Below are 20769 nucleotides of genomic sequence, written 5' to 3'. Positions count from 1 at the left end.
ACAAGCATGTCTTTGAAAACCAGACCTGCATGTGTTTTTCAAGACAAGAATTTGAAATGCCAAGATCAAACCCAGAAGTGAATGTGTGTATGTTTATACGGAGTTACAATTAACTCAGCAAATATGTAGAAGACAATAAACATGACACATATAATCCATTTCTACAAATTTAAATTGAAACCATATCTAGCTCTTTAGACTATTTCCAATTACTTATATTTTCTATGCATTCATATATCCTTTACTTCCAAGTCCCTGTTTGTCTACAAACTGATAAGGAAATGTTTACTGCACTTTCAAAAAAGATATAAATAGGATAGAGTAAGTCCAGAGGGCTGCTACAAAATTGATTAGTGGTCTTTGTCATGAGGTATATAGGGAGAGACTTAGATACCTCATTATGTGTACCATATATACTCGAATATAAGGTGACATTTTTGGGCAAAAATATGGCCCAAAAATCGGGGTCTCTGCTTATATTTGGGTCAGTGCCCACTTGCTTCTGCCTGCCTGCCAGTTGACCTGATGGGCTGGAACAGGAGGGATCTCTTCCTTCTCCTGCCCTGGCTGACTCTGACAATATTTTTACCTCCCTCCTGCCTCCCCCCCCCCCCATGTACCTTTTTGAATCCCTGGCAGTCCGGCGGTGTACCTGGCATGAGCGAGCTTTCTGCGTGCCTCTCCCATACTGAGCCCCTCTGAATGGCTGCTGTGAGCTCTTGCAGTCCAGTGATGTACCGGGCAGGAGTGAGCTTTTTGCACGCCTACTTGGTGCTGAGCCGCTCGCTGAATGGCTGCCAGCAGTTCTTGTGAGACTTGTGAGAACTGGTGCAACCATTTAGGGAGCGACTCAGGGAGGGCAGGAGCGCAAATAGCTCGCCCATGCCTGTTACACCGCTGGGCTGCGAGAACTCGAGGCAGCCATTAAGGAAGGAGCTCAGCACGGGACAGGAGCACGGAAAGCTCGCACCTGCCCGGTACACTGCTGGACTACCAGGGATTCAAAATGGTATACGGGAAGAAGTGGGAGGGAGGTAAAAAAATTGTCAGAGTCAGCTGGGACAGGAGGGATCACTCCTGTCCCAGCCTACCACTGGATCACCAGGTCATACAGCAGGTTCAGTGAAGGCTTCCAGGACATCGGGAGAGAGGGGGGATAGGGTACAAGGCAGGAAGGTAAGACAGGATGCAGAGCCTGGCAGGGAGGGAGGGGAGACAAGGTGGAAAGTCTGGCAAGGAAGGAGGGGGAACAGGGTGGAGAGACTGGCAGGGCAGGGAGTGAGGGGGGTTAGGTGCAGAGCCTGGCAGGGAGTGAGGGGGGCTGGGTGCAGATCCTGGCAGGGCAGATCACATGAATATTAACCCCACTGGCTTATATTCGAGTCAACCTTTTTTCCTCCTTTTTGGAGGGGAAAGGGGTACCTTGACTTATATTTGGATTGTCTTATATTTGAGTATATACGGCACTCTGGAAGAAAGGGAAGAGAAGACATTTAAATATCTCCGTGGAATTAATGAACAGGAGGTGAGTCTTTTTCAAATGAAGGAAAACTCCAGAATGAGAGGGAATAGGATGAAGTTAAGAGTGATAGGCTCAGGAGTAATCTAAGGAAAAGCACAGTTACTTACCGTAACAGGTGTTATCCAGGGACAGCAGGCATATATTCTCACATGTGGGTGACGTCATCTACGGAGCCCCAGCGCGGACAGCTTTTCAAGCAAACTTGATTGAAGTTTCAAGTTTGCACACTGCACCACGCATGTGCTAGCCTTCTTGCCCACTAGAGGGCGCATCCCCACCTCGTGGTCCTCAGTTCCATATCAAGCAAAGAAGCCATCCCCGGGGAGGTGGGCGGGTTGTGAGAATATATGCCTGCTGTCCCTGGATAACACCTGTTACGGTAAGTAACTGTGCTTTATCCCAGGACAAGCAGGCATGATATTCTCACATGTGGGTGACCTCCAAGCCAACCAAAAAAAAAGGGTAGGTGGGAGGATGGCAATTTAGGAAAACAGGTTACGTAACACCGACTGGCCAAACCGGCCGTCACTTCTGGACAAAGTGTCCAGACAGTAGTGAGAGGTGAACGTATGAACCGAAGACCAAGTGGCAGCTTTACATATGTCCTCCATAGGCGTGGATCGGAGGAAAGCAACCGAAGCTGCCATCGCTCGGACCTTATGCCCCGTGACTCGACCCGAGAGCGGGAGACCAGCCTGAGCGTAGCAAAAGGAAATACAAGCAGCTAACCAGTTGGACAAGGTACGCTTGGAAACAGGATGTCCTACCCTATTAGGATCAAAGGACAAAAACAATTGAGGAACCTTCCGAGGAGACTTAGTACGTTGGAGATAAAAGGCCAATGCCCTCTTACAGTCAAGCGTGTGAAGCGCCGCCTCACCAGGATGAGAGTGGGGCTTCGGGAAAAATACCGGAAGAACAATGGACTGATTGAGGTGGAAATCAGACACAACCTTAGGCAAAAATTTAGGATGGGTGCGAAGAACCACCTTGTCATGATGAAACACAGTGAAAGGAGGATCCGCAACCAAAGACTGCAGCTCGCTAATCCGACGAGCGGACGTGAGCGCAATCAAAAAGACTACTTTCCAAGTTAGAAACTTAAGATGAGATTTGTCGATAGGCTCAAAAGGCGGCTTCATCAGTTGAGCTAAGACCACATTAAGATCCCAACTCACAGGAGGAGGTTTCAGAGGAGGATGGACATTCACAAGACCCCTCATGAAACGAGAAACCAGAGGATGAAGAGAGAGGGAACGACCCTCGAGATGTTGATGGAATGCCGCAATGGCACTGAGATGCACTCGAATGGAAGTCGTTTTCAGACCAGAATTCGACAGATGCAACAGATATTCCAGCACCGAAGACACGGGAACCGAACTCGGGTCCAGGTGGTTCGAGGAGCACCAGGATGAAAATCTGGTCCACTTCTGGGAATAACAAAGCCTAGTCGAGACTTTTCGCGAGGCCTCCAAAATCTCCCTCACTGACTGAGAAACAGGAACCGAAGTCAAGGGGAAAGGAACCAAGCGGTCAGATGTAAAGACTGAAGATTGGGATGTAACAGCGAACCCCGACTCTGAGACAGCAGAGAGGGAAAGACAGGCAGTAGCAGAGGTTCCCTGACACTGAGTTGAAGAAGCAGGGAAAACCAGTGCTGTCTGGGCCAACGAGGCGCAATGAGAATCATAGTGGCTCCGGTCGATTTGAGATGCACCAGCGTTCTCAAGATCAGAGGAAAAGGAGGGAACGCATAAAGGAACCTCCCCTCCCAGTCGAGAAGAAAGGCATCGGCCTCGAGACGGTCCCGGGAGTACATCCGAGAACAGTAGAGGGGCAGTTTGTGAGTCTCCGGTGAGGCAAACAGATCCACCTGAGGATTCCCCCAGCAGTTGAAGACCTCGCGTAGAACCCGGGAGTTCAGCGACCACTCGTGCGGCTGGAGAAGACGACTGAGTTTGTCTGCCAGACAGTTCCTCTCTCCCTGAATGTAAACCGCACGCAGGAATATGTTCTGAGAGACTGCCCATTCCCAAAGGTGCAGGGCTTCCTGGCACAGAGGCCAAGAGCCCGTCCCCCCTTGCTTGTTTACATAATACATGGCCACCTGGTTGTCTGTCCTGACTAGCACTACTTGATCGTGCAGGAGGTGACAGAAAGCTCGAGCAGCCAGAAAAATGGCACGAAGCTCCAACACATTGATGTGACAAAGACGGTCCTCGGCCGACCATAGACCCTGCGTTCGAAGACCGTCGAGATGTGCCCCCCACGCATACTCCGAAGAGTCCGTGGTCAGGACTTTGCGATGCGGAGGAACGCGAAAGAGCAAACCCCCGGAAAGATTGGAAGAGTTGGTCCACCAACGGAGCGAGCGTCTCAAAGAAGGAGTCACCGTTATTGGACGAGATATTGGGTCGCGATCCTGACGCCACTGCGAGGCCAAAGTCCACTGAGGAAGCCTCAGATGTAATCGGGCGAACGGCGTCACCTGGACCGTCGATGCCATGTGACCCAGAAGAACCATCATGCGCTGAGCCGATACTACAGGCATCAGCGAGACCTGACGACTCAATCGACGCAGTGCCTCCAACCGAGGAGGGGGGAGGAACGCTCGGAGGAGAACCGTGTCCAGCACGGCTCCTATAAACTGGAGGGATTGAGCCGGGCACAAGTGAGACTTGGGAAAGTTCACCTCGAACCCTAAACCCTGAAGAAGTGAGATAGTCTGATGGGTCGCTGAAATAACTCCCTCCCTGGTCGGAGCCTTGATCAGCCAATCGTCCAGGTAGGGAAAGACCTGCAGCCCCCGCGAGTGCAGGGCAGCCGCGACCACCACCATACACTTTGTGAACACTCGAGGGGACGAAGCCAGGCCGAAAGGGAGGACCCGGTACTGGAGGTGTAACTCTCCCACTTGGAATCTTAAAAACTTGCGAAAGGCGGGATGCACCGGAACATGGGTATACGCCTCCTTCAAGTCCAGGGAGCACATCCAATCCCCCTCCTCCAGCAGAGGATATAAAATCGGAAGCGATAACATACGGAACTTCTCCCGGACCAGGAACTTGTTGAGCTTCCGGAGGTCCAAAATGGGGCGCAAGTCCCCGGTCTTCTTTGGGACCAAAAAGTAACGGGAGTAAAACCCCCGGCCCTTCTGGTCGCGAGGCACCAATTCGACTGCTCGAAGGCTCAACAATGCCCTGGCTTCATCCAGGAGAAGGGCCAACTGGCTCCGATTGGGCGGGCAAGCTCCGGGTGGCATGTCTGGAGGCTGCACGGAGAAGTTGAGCGAATAGCCCTCTGAGACGGTCCGGAGCACCCATGCGCCGGCGTAGTTTTCTGGGGGTACCGCCTAGGGGGCTGCCGAAAAGCCCTTTGCGGCGTGGCCTTAGGCTTGGGACGCACCAGGGAGGCTAGAGAGCGCTCTTGGTCCGAAAGCCTCTTGGTTGCCGCCTCCAAGGTGTCGTTGAACAACTCCGACCCCACGCAGGGCAAATTCGCCAAGCGCTCCTGCAGGTTGGGGTCCATCTCGAGGGTACGCAGCCACGCCAGCCAGCGCATAGCTACAGCACAGGCCGATACCCTCGAGGCGAGTTCTAATGCGTCGTATACCGCATGGAACAGATACAGGCGCAGTTGGGAAAGGTTCGACATAAAGGTGGCGAACCTGTCCCTATGAGAATCCGGGATCACCTCCTGGAAACCGGGTAGGTCCTTCACCATTGCTCTTAAGTATGACGAATAGGAAAAAGCATAATTCAGGACCCTCGTCGCCATCAGAGAATTCGCATAAAGGCGACGGCCAAATTTATCGAGGGTCCGACCTTCCCTCCCAGGCGGGACCGCAGCAGAGACCCTTGAAGGTTGCGACCTCTTAAGCGCCGACTCCACCAGGAGCGATTGGTGCGAGAGTTGCCCCTTGTCAAACCCCTTAGGGGGAATAGTCCGGTATTTTGATTCCATCTTGGTGGGCACTACCGCGACTGTAAGAGGGGCTTCCAAATTCCGTAGAAAGGTCTGATGGAGGACCTTGTTCAGCGGGAGGCGAGGGGATTCCCGTGGGGGAGCAGGAAGATCCTGCTCCTCCAAAAATTCTTTAGTATAATGGGAACCCGCCAACAGGTCCACCCCCAAAGCCCTCGCCATATCATGCACGAACTTTGAAAAAGAAGAAGTTCTTGCAGGCGGAGAGGGTGTCCGAGATCTCCCCGCCGAGCCGAAAGGAGAGGCCTGGAGGGAGTACCTCGGCTCCCTACCGGATCCCGATCCCCACGAGGCACGGTCCCGTGACCTCGAAGGGGTCGGGGACCGAGCCCCGCCTGAAGGAACCCCTGGGGGAACCCCCCGGGGTGCGGGGTATCGAGGCCCGTCCCTTCCGCCCCGGCGAGGAGGCACGGGAACTCTCCCCGATCGGGGACCACAAAAGATTTGGGTTATCGAGGCGGAGTTCCTCGACCCGTAAGGTCTCGCCCCCGGGCGGCGTCGAGCAACCGCGCCTCCGAGGCGAGGCCCGAGACCGCTTGGCCTTCTTCGGCTGGCGCCTCGCCCGAGGCTTGCCCGAAGGCGAGGAGCCCCGCGAGGACCTCGAGGACGAGGTAGACGAGATCCTCCGCACCCGGCGCAGCTTGTCCCGGGACTGCACTCTACACTCAGGCTGACCCATCGAGGTCGGGTCCGAGGGGAACGCCGAGGTCGAGGCCGAGGGTGCCTCGGGAGCTGAAGCCCCGGTACCCGAGGCCGAGGTCGCCACCTGCGGGGCCGCCGAGACCGAAGCAGTCGAGGCTGAAGCCTGCTGCAGGTGCTCAATGGCCCCGGACAGCTCCGAGGCGATTAACGCCCGGAGCAAGTCCTGGAATGCCGGGATTGTCATCCCCGGCGGCAACACCTGTCGACGCTCCTCAGAGGGCGACCTCGGTCTCGAGTATTCCCTCGGGGCTATCGACTTGGACACCTTGGGCTGGGCGGAGGCAGACCCCCCCACCGTCGAGGAGCCCGAGGATGGCTTCCTGGCTGATCCTGGAGCTGAGGAGGGAAGTGGAGACTTACCCGAGGCCTGCTTGGACGAGGCAACCGGCTTCGAAGGCAGCGAAGGTGAAGCAGAGGGACCCGATGCCGAGGTCGAGGCCGGGGCCGAAGCCGAGGCCGAACTCGAGGCCTTCCCCGTCGGGGTCTCGACGGCGAAAAGTTCCGCCATGCGGGCCTTGCGGCATGTGAGAGCCCTTTTCTGGAAGGGGGCACACTCAGCACACGATGCTGTCGGTTGTTGGGGCCCCAAGCACCTTAAACAGCACCCGTGAGGGTCTGTGATCGACAAAAGTCGGTCACACCGACCACACTTTTTAAATCCCGTTACAGGCCGGGACATGGGCCCAAAACGAGGCCGGGAACACACGAGGTTCCTCGGCCACGGCTACCGGGAGCCCCCGGAGCGATCGGAAAAAACACAATTTTTTTTTTTTTTACAAAAACGAAAGACAAGAAAAGAAACAAAAGAAAACGCAGCGACCGCGTCGAAATTCCGTACACAGCCGCGGCGACAGAAGGCAAACACGAGCACAATTTTCCACAGGGCTTCTGGCTCCGCGGATGAAATTGAACTGAGGACCACGAGGTGGGGATGCGCCCTCTAGTGGGCAAGAAGGCTAGCACATGCGTGGTGCAGTGTGCAAACTTGAAACTTCAATCAAGTTTGCTTGAAAAGCTGTCCGCACTGGGGCTCCGTAGATGATGTCACCCACATGTGAGAATATCATGCCTGCTTGTCCTGGGATAATTCTTTTTTACAGAAAGGGTGGTAGATGTGTGGAATAGTTTCCTGGTAGAGGTGGTGGAGAGAAAGACTGTGTCTGAATTAAAGAAAGTGTGGGATAGCACGTGGGATCTCTTAGGCAGAGGAGGAGATAGTGGATGCTGCAGTTGGGCAGACTGGATGGGCCATTTGGCCCTTATCTGCTGTCATGTTTCTATATTTCCTTTCAACTCAGGGTTTTATAAACCTTTGATGTCTTACATGTCTTTAAATTCAATATTTTCATTTAAAATTATTTGAAGGAACAATACAAGCAAAAACAAATATGATGTTATTTCCCTACTGGCACCTAAGTTAAGTCCCATAGGTGCCTCCAGAGGTGTGATTCACATCAAAGGTCGGCGGTGGAAATGTAGGCCTTCAAAACCCTGACCTACATTTCTGGAGCTGTCACGTGATTGATTCGCGATCAGTGGTCAGTTTTAACGTGGCTACTGATAATGGCGCCATTTAGAGAACCGGGCCTAAATAACTAATACAGATTTGACAAGGGAGCACTTATGGTTAGATGCACTAAAGTCAATCGGTAATACTGACTGGATTGCTGTTGTCTGATTCTTGGACTGATTCTGGCCAGGCGATCGATGCACTGCCAGGGCCTTAGGCTCCTCTTCATGGTTGCCAGATTTTCCAATTGGAAAATCCGGACTCCCCCTAGACCCACCCCCAGGCCTGCCCATCCCTGCCCTGTAATGCCCTAATCCTGCCCCCAGTCCCACCTCCAGCTGCCTGCTCTTGTCGGGCAAGGAGGAAATCTGCGCATGCACGGACTTCCTCTCTGCTCAACAAGAGCAGGCAGCAGGGTTGGGACTGGGGGCGGGATTAGGGCATTATAGGGCGGGAATGGGCAGGCCTTATATGGGCATTATATGGGCAGGCCCCCTAGACCTTATATTCGGGTCTAGGGGGCCTGATTTCCTACCTACCCGGAGGGTCTAGGCACGGACTTCCTCCTTGCCCGAAACGATTTGAGGAGGCTTTTCAAAATCTGGACAAAGTGTCGGTTTTGAAAAGCCGTCCGAATCCCCGAACATATCCTCAAAAGGAGGACATATCTGGTGAAATCCGGACGTCTGGCAAACCTACACATGGTGCACAAGGGAGGGAAAAGCCCTTCATTTTCCACATGCGGGCCTTGGAGCTGGAGGGACCATGCTTCCCTCCAGCTCCCAATGTCTACCAAAGGTATGGGAAGTTAGGGGAGTGGGGATGGGGGTTTAGAAGTGCATCTAGCGGCAGGAGGGAATAGGCAACACTCCTGTTTATTGGGGGGGAGAAAGGGGGAGGGTAGAGGATGATGAGGGGACAGTGGTGTGGAAGGAGGGTCCAGGACCAGGTGGGGGCATGGCGCATAGGTATTTGTCCAGGCAGGAGGGAGTAGGCATCCCTCTTGCCATTTTCGCTGCCGTTGGGGGTGGGGAATCGCGGTGCCGGTTCATGGGGGGGGTTGTTGGGGAAGGCTGCACAATATCTGTGCCACTGAAAAAAAATGAAAAAAAGTCAGGCAGACCTGTTGGTAACACAGTTACCGACAGGACTAGACCAGTCGTTTTTTTCTGATAGCTAAACCCTCTGTTTTTCTGCATAGCCAAGTGACTCTTGTGCATCAATCGCTTGGCTACCTTGCATGGTGTTTTAGCTAATTTGCATGGCCAGATCAGAAAATGGGCGATCAAGGGGAAAAACATACAGTGAGCCGTTTTGTGCATCAGATGATCGCTGACTTTAGTGCATCTAGCCCTTAGTATCTCTGCAGTCATCACACACTAAAGGTAATATTAGAAAATGATCTGCAAAAAAACAAAAAGTGGAAAAGCCCTCAAAAAGAGTTGCATAAAATTTGCAGCTAACCTGCAGTAAAATACCATGTAAAAACACGTTAACTGCAAATTTTTGTGCACTTTAGTATAAGGGCCCCTCAGAGTCCTCTGTGGATAGGGAAATACCTAGTGTACCTTAATGTACCCCAAATGTAACTCATCTTGAGTTACTACTGCAAAAGATGAGACCTATATCAATCTATCTTTAGGACAGTAGAAAAAGCACAGTTACTTACCGTAACAGGTGTTATCCAGGGACAGCAGGCATATATTCTCACATGTGGGTGACGTCATCTACGGAGCCCCGGCGCGGACAGCTTTTCAAGCAAACTTGCTAGAAGTTTCAAGTTTGCACACTGCACCACGCATGTGCGTGCCTTCTGCCCACTAGAGGGCGCATCCCACCTCGTGGTCCTCAGTTCCATAACTAGCTTAGAAGCCATCCCCGGGGAGGTGGGCGGGTTGTGAGAATATATGCCTGCTGTCCCTGGATAACACCTGTTACGGTAAGTAACTGTGCTTTATCCCAGGACAAGCAGGCATGATATTCTCACATGTGGGTGACCTCCAAGCCAAACCAAAAAGGGCAGGTGGGAGGATGGCAATTTTAAGAAAACAGATTTTGTAAAACTGACTGGCCAAACCGGCCGTCACTCCTGGACAGAGTGTCCAGACAGTAGTGAGAGGTGAATGTATGAACCGAAGACCAAGTGGCAGCCTTACATATGTCTTCCATCGGGGTGGAACGGAGGAAGGCTATCGAAGCTGCCATTGCTCGGACCTTGTGCCCCGTGACTCGACCCGGGGGAGGAAGGCCAGCCTGAGTATAGCAAAGGGAGATGCACGCCGCCAACCAGTTAGACAGAGTGCGCTTGGAAACTGGGTGCCCTAATCGATTGGGATCGAAGGACAAGAATAATTGCGGGACCTTCCGATGGGACTTGGTGCGTTGAAGGTAAAATGCCAACGCCCTCTTACAGTCAAGCGTGTGAAGCGCCGTCTCGCCAGGATGGGAGTGGGGCTTAGGGAAGAACACAGGAAGGACAATGGACTGATTGAGGTGGAAATCAGAAACAACCTTCGGGACAAACTTAGGATGGGTGCGGAGGACCACCTTGTCATGATGGAATACGGTGAAGGGTGGGTCCGCAACCAAGGCTTGTAGTTCCCCAATCCGCCTAGCGGAGGTGAGGGCAATCAGAAACACCACCTTCCAAGTCAGAAATTTCAAGAGGGACTTGTTGAGTGGCTCAAAGGGTGGTTTCATCAGTTGAGCTAAAACCACATTCAAATTCCATACGACTGGGGGAGGTTTGAGCGGGGGACAAACCCTGAGTAATCCTTTCATGAAGCGTGTCACCAAGGGATGGAGAGACAGAGGGCGTCCATCCAGGTGTTGGTGGAAGGCGGAAATCGCACTAAGATGGACACGCACCGAAGTGGTTTTCAGGCCAGAGCGCGACAAATGGAATAAGTAGTCCAGAACCGAGGGTACCGGGGCCGATACCGGGTCCAGGAGGAAAGAAGAGCACCAGGTGGAAAACCTGGTCCATTTCTGCGAATAGCAAAGCCTCGTCGAGATCTTGCGGGAGGCTTCCAGCACTTCCCTCACTGATTGAGACAGGTCCGGAGGGGTCAGGGAACAAGAAACCAAGCTGTCAGGTGCAATGACTGCAGATTGGGATGTAACATGGATCCTTGATTCTGAGATAGCAGAGAAGGACCGACAGGCAGAAGAAGGGGTTCCCTGGCGCTGAGTTGGAGCAGTAGGGAGAACCAGTTCTGACGCGGCCACCGAGGAGCTATGAGAATCATCGTGGCCGTGGACGATCTGAGGTGTACCAACGTTCGCATGATCAGAGGGAAAGGAGGGAATGCATAGAGGAACTTCCCGTCCCAATCGAGAAGGAAGGCATCCGCCTCCAGACGATCCCGCGAGTACATCCGAGAACAATATAGTGGTAGTTTGTGTGCCTCCGGAGAGGCGAACAGATCTACCTGTGGCGTTCCCCAGCGAGCGAAGACCTCGTGCAGAACTGCTGAGTGTAGAGTCCACTCGTGGGGTTGCAGGAGTCGACTGAGTTTGTCCGCCAGACAATTCAGTTCCCCCTGGATGTAGACCGCCCGGAGGAAGATGTTCCGGGAGGCCGCCCACTCCCAGAGGCGAAGGGCCTCGGAGCAGAGGGGCCACGACCCCGTTCCCCCCTGTTTGTTCACATAGTACATTGCTACTTGGTTGTCCGTGCGGACGAGGACCACCTGGTCCTGTACTACGTGAACGAAGGCTCGAAGTGCTAGGAAGATGGCCCGAAGCTCTAGCACGTTGATGTGACAGCGACGGTCCTCCGCCGACCACAGGCCCTGTGTGCGAAGACCGTCGAGGTGGGCTCCCCACGCGTAGTCCGAGGAGTCCGTGGTCAGAACCTTGCGAAATGGGGGAGTGCGAAACATTAGTCCCGTGGACAGATTTGAAGAGTCTGTCCACCAACTTAGCGATTTCCGCAAAAGCGGAGTCACCGAAATGAGGCGCGACTCCGGATCGCACTCCTGGCGCCATTGTGATGCGAGTGTATACTGAGGGATCCTCAGATGCAGCCTCGCAAATGGCGTGACGTGTACCGTCGAGGCCATATGGCCGAGCAGCATCATCATGCGCTTGGCCGACACCCTTGGTAGTTGAGAGACCTGGCGGCTCATCCGTACCAAGACTTCCAACCGTTGGGTCGGAAGGTAGGAGCGCAGGCGCACCGTGTCCAGCACCGCACCTATGAATTGAAGAGACTGAGCCGGCCTCAACTGAGACTTTGGAAAGTTTATCTCGAATCCGAGGGTTTGCAGGAAGGCAATAGACTGTCGGGTCGCTGAGATAACCTCCTCCCTGGTCGGGGCTTTGATGAGCCAGTCGTCCAGGTAAGGGAACACGTGGAGCCCGCGAGACCTCAGGGCTGCCGCCACTACTACCATGCACTTCGTGAATACTCGTGGGGACGCGGCCAGGCCGAAGGGCAGGACTCTGTACTGGAGGTGTAGGTCTCCCACCTGGAATCGTAAGAATTTTCGGCAGGTGGGGTGCACCGGGACATGGGTATATGCTTCCTTCAAGTCGAGGGAGCACATCCAGTCCCCTTCCTCCAAGAGAGGATACAAGACCGGGAGAGATAGCATTCGAAATTTCTCCCTGGCCAGGCATTTGTTGAGCTTCCTGAGGTCGAGTATGGGGCGCATGTCCCCGGTCTTTTTTGGGACCAAAAAGTAACGGGAGTAAAATCCCGTCCCCCACTGGTCCTTGGGGACCGGCTCGACCGCCCGAAGCTTCAGGAGAGCTTTGGCTTCGGTCAGAAGGGTCGGTAGTTGCGACCGGTTGCACCAGGCTAAACTTGGGGGACTGTCCGGTGGTGAGGACACAAAATTGAGCGAGTAGCCTTCGGAGACGATCCGGAGCACCCAAGCGTCTGAGGTAATCGCGGTCCATGCCTTCCGGAAGGACCGAAGACGCCCCCCGATAGGAAGGGGTTCTGGTGAAGGTGCGGAGGGGAACCCGCCCCGTCCGCTCAGCCCGTCAAAAGGAAGGCGCGGGCTTAGAAGGGCCCTGCGCCGGGGCTTGGGTTTGTCCCCCTCTGCCTCGTTGAGACGAACGTCTCGGAGGCGGTCTTGAGAAGGACGGGGTCGACTTCTGGGGGTACCGGCGCGGCGGAGGCCGGAAAGGTTTCTGTGGCGGGGGCCTAGGTTTGGGGCGGACCAGGGATGCTAAAGAGCGTTCCTGTTCCGACAACCGTTTGGTCGCCGCCTCCAAAGACTCGTCAAATAACTCGGACCCCACACAGGGCAGGTCTGCAAGACGTTCCTGCAGGTTTGGGTCCATGTCGAGGGTGCGAAGCCAGGCCAAGCGGCGCATGGCCACTGCGAGGGCCGACACCCTCGAAACCAGCTCAAAGGTGTCGTACACTGAATGGAAAAGGTACAACCGCAATTGAGACAGGTTGGACATAAACTTATCGAATCCTGCTCTTTTGGAGTCCGGTAACGAGTTCCGATATTGAGGAAGGTCCTTCACCATCCCACGCAAGTAGGAGGAAAAGGTGAAGGAGTAATTTAGAACTCTGGTGGCCATCAGAGTGTTTGAATAGAGGCGACGGCCAAACTTGTCCAGGGTCCGCCCCTCCCTGCCGGGTGGAACCGCCGCAGAAACCCGTGAGGGCTGTGATTTTTTAAGGGCAGATTCCACCAGGAGGGACTGGTGGGAGAGCTGCGCCTTATCAAACCCTTTCGGGGGAATCGTCCTATACTTTGATTCCATTTTTGACGGGACAGACGTGCCTGTAAGAGGGCTCGACAAGTTCTTCAGCCAGGTCTGCAGGAGGACACTGTTGAGAGGGAGTCTAGGTACCTCTCTAGGGGGAGTGGGAAGGTCCTGTTCCTCTAGAAATTCCTTGGAATATTTGGAACCTACCATCAGGTCAATCCCCAGGGCTTGGGCCATGTCCTGGACAAAAGATGAGAAGGAGGACGGCCTAGCCTGGGGGGACGGGGTTCTCGACCGTCCCACCGAGGAGCGGGGGGAGGCCTCATGGGAATACTGAGGATTCCTAACCGATCCTGAATCCCAGGATCCTCTCTCCACGGCCCTCGAGGGGGAGGGTGAAATCATCCTCCTAGGGGAGTCCCTGGGGGAGGATCCCGGGGTCCGTGGGGTCCTCTCCCGTTTCCTCGGCGAGGCGGCGCGGGAAGACTTTCCCCGAGGTGAGCGGAGGAGCCTCGGATTATCGAGGCGCAACTCCGACACCTGCAGCGCCTCGCCCCCCGAACGACGAGGAACGATCGCGCCGAGGCGAGCCCCGGGGTCGCTTAGGCTTCCTCGATCGGCGCCTCGTCCGAGGTCGCCTCGAGGGCGAGGCGTCCGGGGAAGATCCCGAAGCCGAGGAGGAAAGTCGGCGCACTCTGCGGAACTTTTCTTTTGGGCGGACACTGCGCTCAGGAGGCTCCCCCGAGGTCGAGGTCCGGGGCGGGGCCGAGACCGAGGTGGACGGGGCCGCAATACCCGAGACCGAGGTCGCCGAGGCCGGGGCTCCCGAGGTCGAGGGAGCCGAGACCGGGGCCTCCGAGGCCGAGGGCGCCCCGGCCGAGGTCGACGTCGCCGGGCCCGCAGCACGCTGCAGCACTTCCAGGGCTCCCGACAGCTCCGATGAGATCAAGGCTCGAAGGAGATCCTGGAAGGCCGGAATCCCCACGAAGGTGGGGAGTTCCGAGTCCGGGGCACACTCCCTGGAGGGCGACCTCGGTCTCGAGTATTCCCTCGGGGTGTGCGGAGTCGAGGTCCGATGCGGGGCCGGGGTCGACCCACCCGCTTTGGCCTGACTCGAGGATGGCTTCTTTGCTGAAGGGGATGGAACAGAGGACTTACCCGAAGCTGGCTTCGATGACGACGGCTTCGAAGATGAGGGCCGAGGCGACGCCGAGGCCCCCGAGGACGCCGAGGCCGAGGTCAAGGCCGGGGCCGAAGCCGGGGCCGACGTCGAGGCCTTGGGCGGCGCGTCGACGGCGAACAATTCCGCCATTCTGGCCTTACGGCGACGGAGGGCCCTGTTCTGGAAGGTAGCACAGCGATCACACGAGGCTGTTGGATGTTCGGGCCCAAGACAGACAATGCACCACCGGTGAGGGTCGGTGATGGAGAGTAGTCTCTCACACCGGCTGCATTTCTTGAATCCCGTAACAGGACGGGACATCGACGAGAAAAAGAAGAAGGCCGGGAACGACCGACGTTCCCCGGCTCAGGCTTCCGGGAGCCCCCGGAGCCCAACGAAAAACAATTATTATTTTTTTTTTTTTTTTTTTTTTTTTTAAGACGGACGAAAAATAAAGCAGCACCGCGATTAATCCGATCAATAAACAAACTAAACGCGGCAGCTAGAAGGCAAAAACACTGGAGCTCAGATCCACAGGGCTTTCTTGCTCCGCGGAAAAATTTGAACTGAGGACCACGAGGTGGGATGCGCCCTCTAGTGGGCAGAAGGCACGCACATGCGTGGTGCAGTGTGCAAACTTGAAACTTCTAGCAAGTTTGCTTGAAAAGCTGTCCGCGCCGGGGCTCCGTAGATGACGTCACCCACATGTGAGAATATCATGCCTGCTTGTCCTGGGATAAGAAATTCTTTTGTGTTTGAAAAAGAATGATTTTTTTAATATACATATACAGGTTGTGATCTTCCACCATTAATTTTAATAAACTTCTATAGGCTAATATGAGTTGCCACTCCTTTCTTGGTGGATTTTTGTAAAAGCTAGTGTGTTGTAAAGTTAATGCAAGGGTAGAATGGAAATCTTGAAAGAAGAAGAATTTTGATTAATGTGATATTTTATACAAACATGAGAAAGTTACATATTCAGTAGATAAATCAACTTTTTCATATTTGTACAAGAAGCAAAGAATCTAAAGAGACAAAAAAGTTTAGTTAAAGCTTTACATCCAGAGGAGTTCTTGCTTTCCTTTTTCTCAAGCAAAGTTTTGAGGGGAACCTCCCAGCCCCTAATGAAGAATAGAACCACTAATGTGGCCCACTGTAAAAAGTCTGACCACCCTGATCTAGGAGCTACATGACTAAATATAATATAATATAGCTGAATCCAGTGCTGGTTATGCTCATTTGCTTCTCAGCAGAATACAAGAACATCAGTACTATAGTACAATACAACAAAAGTTTTATATTGAAGAAGTACAGTTTAAAATTTTTTTTCTATGTTGGATCCATGTATATGTGCTTATCGAGGACATTGCTGGTACCTAGAAACTTGAGGCAGATTTCAAGCTACAACTAAACCAGCACTATTTCGAAACAGTGCACATTTTCACCATGAGTTTTTTTTCTCAAGGTTAATATGCTTGAGATACATTTACATACAATGGAGATAGCACATGTAAATTGATCTCATGCATATTCATCGTGGATGTCCTGAAACTCTTACTGGATGAGTATGTCCCGAAGACTGGTTTGAGAAGCCTATTGTAGACGCACCGTCTCAGATCTCTAAAAAAAAAAATAATTTTCTATATAGCAGAACATCTTGTCAGTAACTACAAAACCTGATGGTTGAGCATTAAGGAGGGCCAATTAACAATGAATGCAAGGTAATGTCAGCTGATTTTAAAACCCAGTGCTTTGGGTACTTAAGGTTAAGATCTTATACATGGGGCTCCTTTTACTAAGCTGTGGTAGCGTTTTTAGCGCGCGCTGCAGATTAGCACACGCTAATCCCCGCGCTACGTGAAAAAACTAACGCCAGCTCAATGGAGGCGTTAGCGTGTAGTGCACGCTAAAACCGCTAGCGCAGCTTAGTTAAAGGAGTCCATAGTTTCCACTGCACTAAGGGTCTGTTTTACAAAGCTACGCTAGCGGCTGCTGAGCGGTAATGGCCCTGAAACCTCCTTAAACTGTTGAAAAATAAGCTACTAGAAAATGTTCAGCTGCACCTTTTTCCTTGGGACACCCCTGGACTGTGGGGGCTTCTTGGGAAGAATTTATGCCACAGGTACAATCTTCTAAGGTAACTGTTTATGTATTCACTTACCAAAATATTCATTTAGAAAAGCAAGGGAGGCCACATAGCAGCCAAGACTGAGGAATTCAGCTACCACCATTAACCAGTGCCATGTCCGTATGGTAAGAGCAACCATCAATAACTCAGTTAAGATCAGGGCAGTAAATGAAATGGCAACAACATGTACAAATTCAGACTCAAAAAGCACCAATGCACCATACATAAGAATTCCACCTGAAAGACAAAAGCACATATTTCTATATGTTTAACGGGTTCGTACAGTGGCTAGTATGAAAATCCATACCAAAGCAGATGTGAAGATGTTGCTGATTTTTACATAATCGCTCCATTTTAGAAAATAAACGTAGCAATTAATTAATTTTGAAACAAGAAAACATTTACAGGCCCTACAAGGTCTTAACCATATTACGGTGTTTTAAGTAATCAAAGTGCAAATTAGCATGTGGTGTATCATGGCTCATTCATGTGTTAACTGCATACTGTGTTAGGAGGTGGAAATGGACAGAGAATGGGAGTGGACTGCATACAGTAGTACATGCCAGGTATTTATCATGCACTGCCACTTGTGCAGTTAGTGCTGATGCTCAAGAGGAGGAGGTAAGTTCATACATAATAATTGCAAACAGATAATGCGTGGAAAATAACAATTCAGTGTGATAACTGAAGAGCACGTGCTAGGCACCCTGCCAACAATTACTGCACAACCTTTGCACTTAACAAGTTAATTTTTGCAATTAAAGTGCAGCCAGAGCAAAACTATACCTCTGGGCAAGTCACTTAATCCTCCATTGCCCTAAATTTAACCCTCAAACCCCTCCCCTCAAAACTTAAATATGAGACCATTAGGGACAGTTGAAGTACCTGTGTATTGTATGCAAACCACTTTGGTTGTACCGCAGAAAGGCACCATGTCAAATGCAAGATCCATATCCATAGCCAATTTAGTACAAGGGCCCCTGTAGTGTTTCAGAGGCTGTCTTGGTATCCTGAGGACCTCTTCCCCTTTGGTTAGTACCAGAGAGTTTAAGGAAGGGTGGGCCAGAGCTTGAGGGGTGGGGAGAAAACCTAGGGATGAACCTCTTTATTGGAAGGGCATTTGGTAGCCAAATAGATCCCATGATAAAGGAAGGCTGGAAAAGAGCCCAGGGCAGACAGATGGTGAACATTCCAGCAAGCTGGTCTCTCTGGCTCCACCCAGGAGGTTTAATGTTCCAATTACAGTGGTGCAAAAGGAGAGATGTTAGTTCCCCTGTAGAACATATAAATTTTGCTAGTTTGAGAGAAAGGTAAGGAGAGGGAGAAAAGAAAGAGCCTCATCCAGGATTGGGAAGAGTATGCTAAGCCCTGAAAGAAAACCTTGCCATGGGAATTCAGAGAAGGGTCAAGCCTTGCTTTGAGAATGCTGGTGTTCTCTTGAACTCCCTTCCAGAGGATGAATGTTACAGGAACGACAGTTGGAATAAACTGTATGTAATTTTGCTTTGAGACCAAATGCTCTGATAGTTTGGATGAATTTTTGGTTTGGGAATGTTCATGGTGAGGTTATATATGGCAAAAGGAAACCATATGGATGGAACCTTCCCCCTTTACTTGCTTCTGCTCTAAGCAGTAAAGGTATCAAAAGGGTACAGCAGAATGCTGGCAGAAAAAAAGGGCATGGTGCTTGAGAAAGACTAACCAAGTGTGGTAAATGCTGCTAGTAGTTGGAATGGCTGTGTGAAAGTAAAGCAGCTGAATTAAAGGACACAAGTTTAGATAATGAAGAAGGAATATTGCATGTTTTAAACCTAAAAGGAAGCAGCAGAAGGTGATTAAGGAGCCTGTGGGATTAAGGTAGAGGCAGGGCAGGATTAACCAATAGGCCAAGTAGGCACGTGCCTAGGGCCTGAAATGGTCAGGGGGGCCTGATGAAGGAAGGCATCAACATTGTTTTTTCCAAACAGCGATGGGCCCCTCCAGCATCGATCGTCAATGTGGCTCCCCCCCCCCCCTCCGGATCGGGACTGTGGAGTGGACAAGCAGATGCCTTTTCCAGTTGCCTGAGACTTCCTTGGGGAGGTGCTCATCAACCCCCCCATCCCTCCAACCCACATACACATACTTTTGTTTCCCCACACCACTGCATGTATTTTATACAATATACAGGTACATGTGCACATTTACAGAATTTTGGGGACAAGTATAAATTTCTGCATGGGCATTTATGTGCTGTTGGGACTAGTTCTGGCAGCCTATTTTATAAAAAGAAGTCAGGACCTTCGAAGTAAGGGACAACCAAACTTCTTTTTATTGATGGACCTGATCTGGGCTCAACCACTTAATTCCTTTAGACTTGGACTATAATCCAAACAAAGCACACACTATGAAATGAAACATTTCAGGAGAAATCCATATCATCAGAAGTAGTAATAGCAGGCTCGGGAACAGGATAGGTCCAAGAATGGAGTGGAAGCCTTGGACACAGTCTGTTCCTGAGCCTGCTGTTTAGAATTTCTGATGATATGGATCTCTCTTGAAAGAGAGATCCATAATGAGTGTTTTCTTTGGATTAGATTCCAAGTCTAAAGGAATTAAAGTGGCAGGTTCCACTTCATAGGGTCTGCTTTCTTTGAATTATGTTTCAAGTAAAAAGGAATTTGAGTGATCAATCCCTGATACAGGCGGTTACGCGAAAACACGGTCTGTGTCAGGTCCATCAATAAAAAGAAGCTTGGTTGCCCCATATTTAAAGGCCCTCGGTGATTTTTCTTTTGGTTACGTGCACTTTGATTCCCACTCTTCATTAGTAGTCTATTTGCTGAGGCACACAGGAGCCTTTTTGAACTTCTCATATAGGCTGGAGGAAATGAAAACTCAAAGGCTTTCTAAATTTCATCTTCTTCAATCAGTTCTTTTAGAATAAAACATGGCCAATGGCTCTTCACCTTTCCTAAAGTATGTTCTTCTGCTCTCAAAAACTGAATTAGTTAGGCCATGCATAGATCACAATACTGTGTTACAGTAAGACTATGGGCCTGTTTTACAAAGCCGCACTTAACGGCCCCGAAGCCCATAGAGATTTAAAGGGCTTTGGGAATGTTGCCGTGCGGCTTTGTAAAACAGGCTGTATATATTATGTTAACTAAAATCAGGTTCATCTGCCAGGTTTCTTGCCTTCAGATGTGAAATGGTGTGGTGGCCAAGGTAATATAAAGAAATAAAACAAAAAACAAAGGAAGTAAGTTGATGCCTTTTTTATTGGACTAACTCAATGAATTTTATTTCCCTTGTTTTTTGTTTTATTTCTTTGTGTTGCCTTCATGATTACTGATTTCCTGGAAAATATATATCTATGTACAATAAAATATACAGCTAGAACTGCCCAATAACACTGTAAAAAGCAGGTTAGAAATTAAACACATTTCATACAGGTCACTTGAATTTACTCAGTATACAATCTCTCACCTATTTGTAAAGTGAAACAACATTTTTATAATGGACTTCATAATTTCGATTGCTAACCTAGATCATGAGACATGCAATGTGCTAGGCACTAGTTAACATTTTTCTGATTTACTATTTAATTAAAAAATAACTGTTTTACTCAACATGCATCGATAAAAATTCTAATCCACACTGTGCTCTGGATTAGTCTGGCATAATGAAAGACTATCGATTTACGAGATAAACAGAGAGCAATATATAACTTGATGAAATTTTAAGCTTTGGGAATTTAACCTGTAGCTAATACCAGACAAAAATCTTTAGTTCACAAAAATAAGGGATTTTACATACCTTGGTAAATGCTGATTAAAACCCAGATGAGGAAGGTCTTAAACGACAATGATCTTCCCTAAGGAAGACAAATAAAACATACATGAAATGTTTAAGAGAGAATTTCTATTCATTTATACATTTGATTATTTTTTTTTATTGAACATTGTACCTTCAACATCCTTGCCTCCCATGAGGCATTAGCAATTGTGAATTGGTTTACATGCTGAACAAAATTATACGATACCCAGTCCTTAGGAGTAAGCTTTATAATTTTACATCAAAACATTTTACTTCACCTCCAATTG

At 50.8% G+C, this 20769-nt stretch overlaps 1 protein-coding gene across 7 annotated transcripts in view; it reads right to left on the bottom strand.

Moving 5' to 3' along the window:
• ATP9B (ATPase phospholipid transporting 9B (putative)) overlaps window positions 1–20769 on the bottom strand; it is a 668517-nt gene that overhangs the window by 3564 nt on the left and 644184 nt on the right. For all 7 annotated transcript variants that reach the window (XM_033934419.1, XM_033934424.1, XM_033934423.1 and 4 more), the window contains 2 exons: window positions 20483–20540; window positions 16718–16921 (listed from right to left, as the gene is read on the bottom strand). In XM_033934419.1, coding sequence (XP_033790310.1) covers window positions 16718–16921; window positions 20483–20540 — 262 coding nt within the window. The remainder of the gene's footprint in view (window positions 1–16717; window positions 16922–20482; window positions 20541–20769) is intronic.

Source organism: Geotrypetes seraphini, chromosome 2 (assembly GCF_902459505.1).
Source record: "Geotrypetes seraphini chromosome 2, aGeoSer1.1, whole genome shotgun sequence".
Lineage (NCBI taxonomy): Eukaryota > Metazoa > Chordata > Amphibia > Gymnophiona > Dermophiidae > Geotrypetes > Geotrypetes seraphini.
This window is presented reverse-complemented; position numbering and strand designations above follow the sequence as displayed.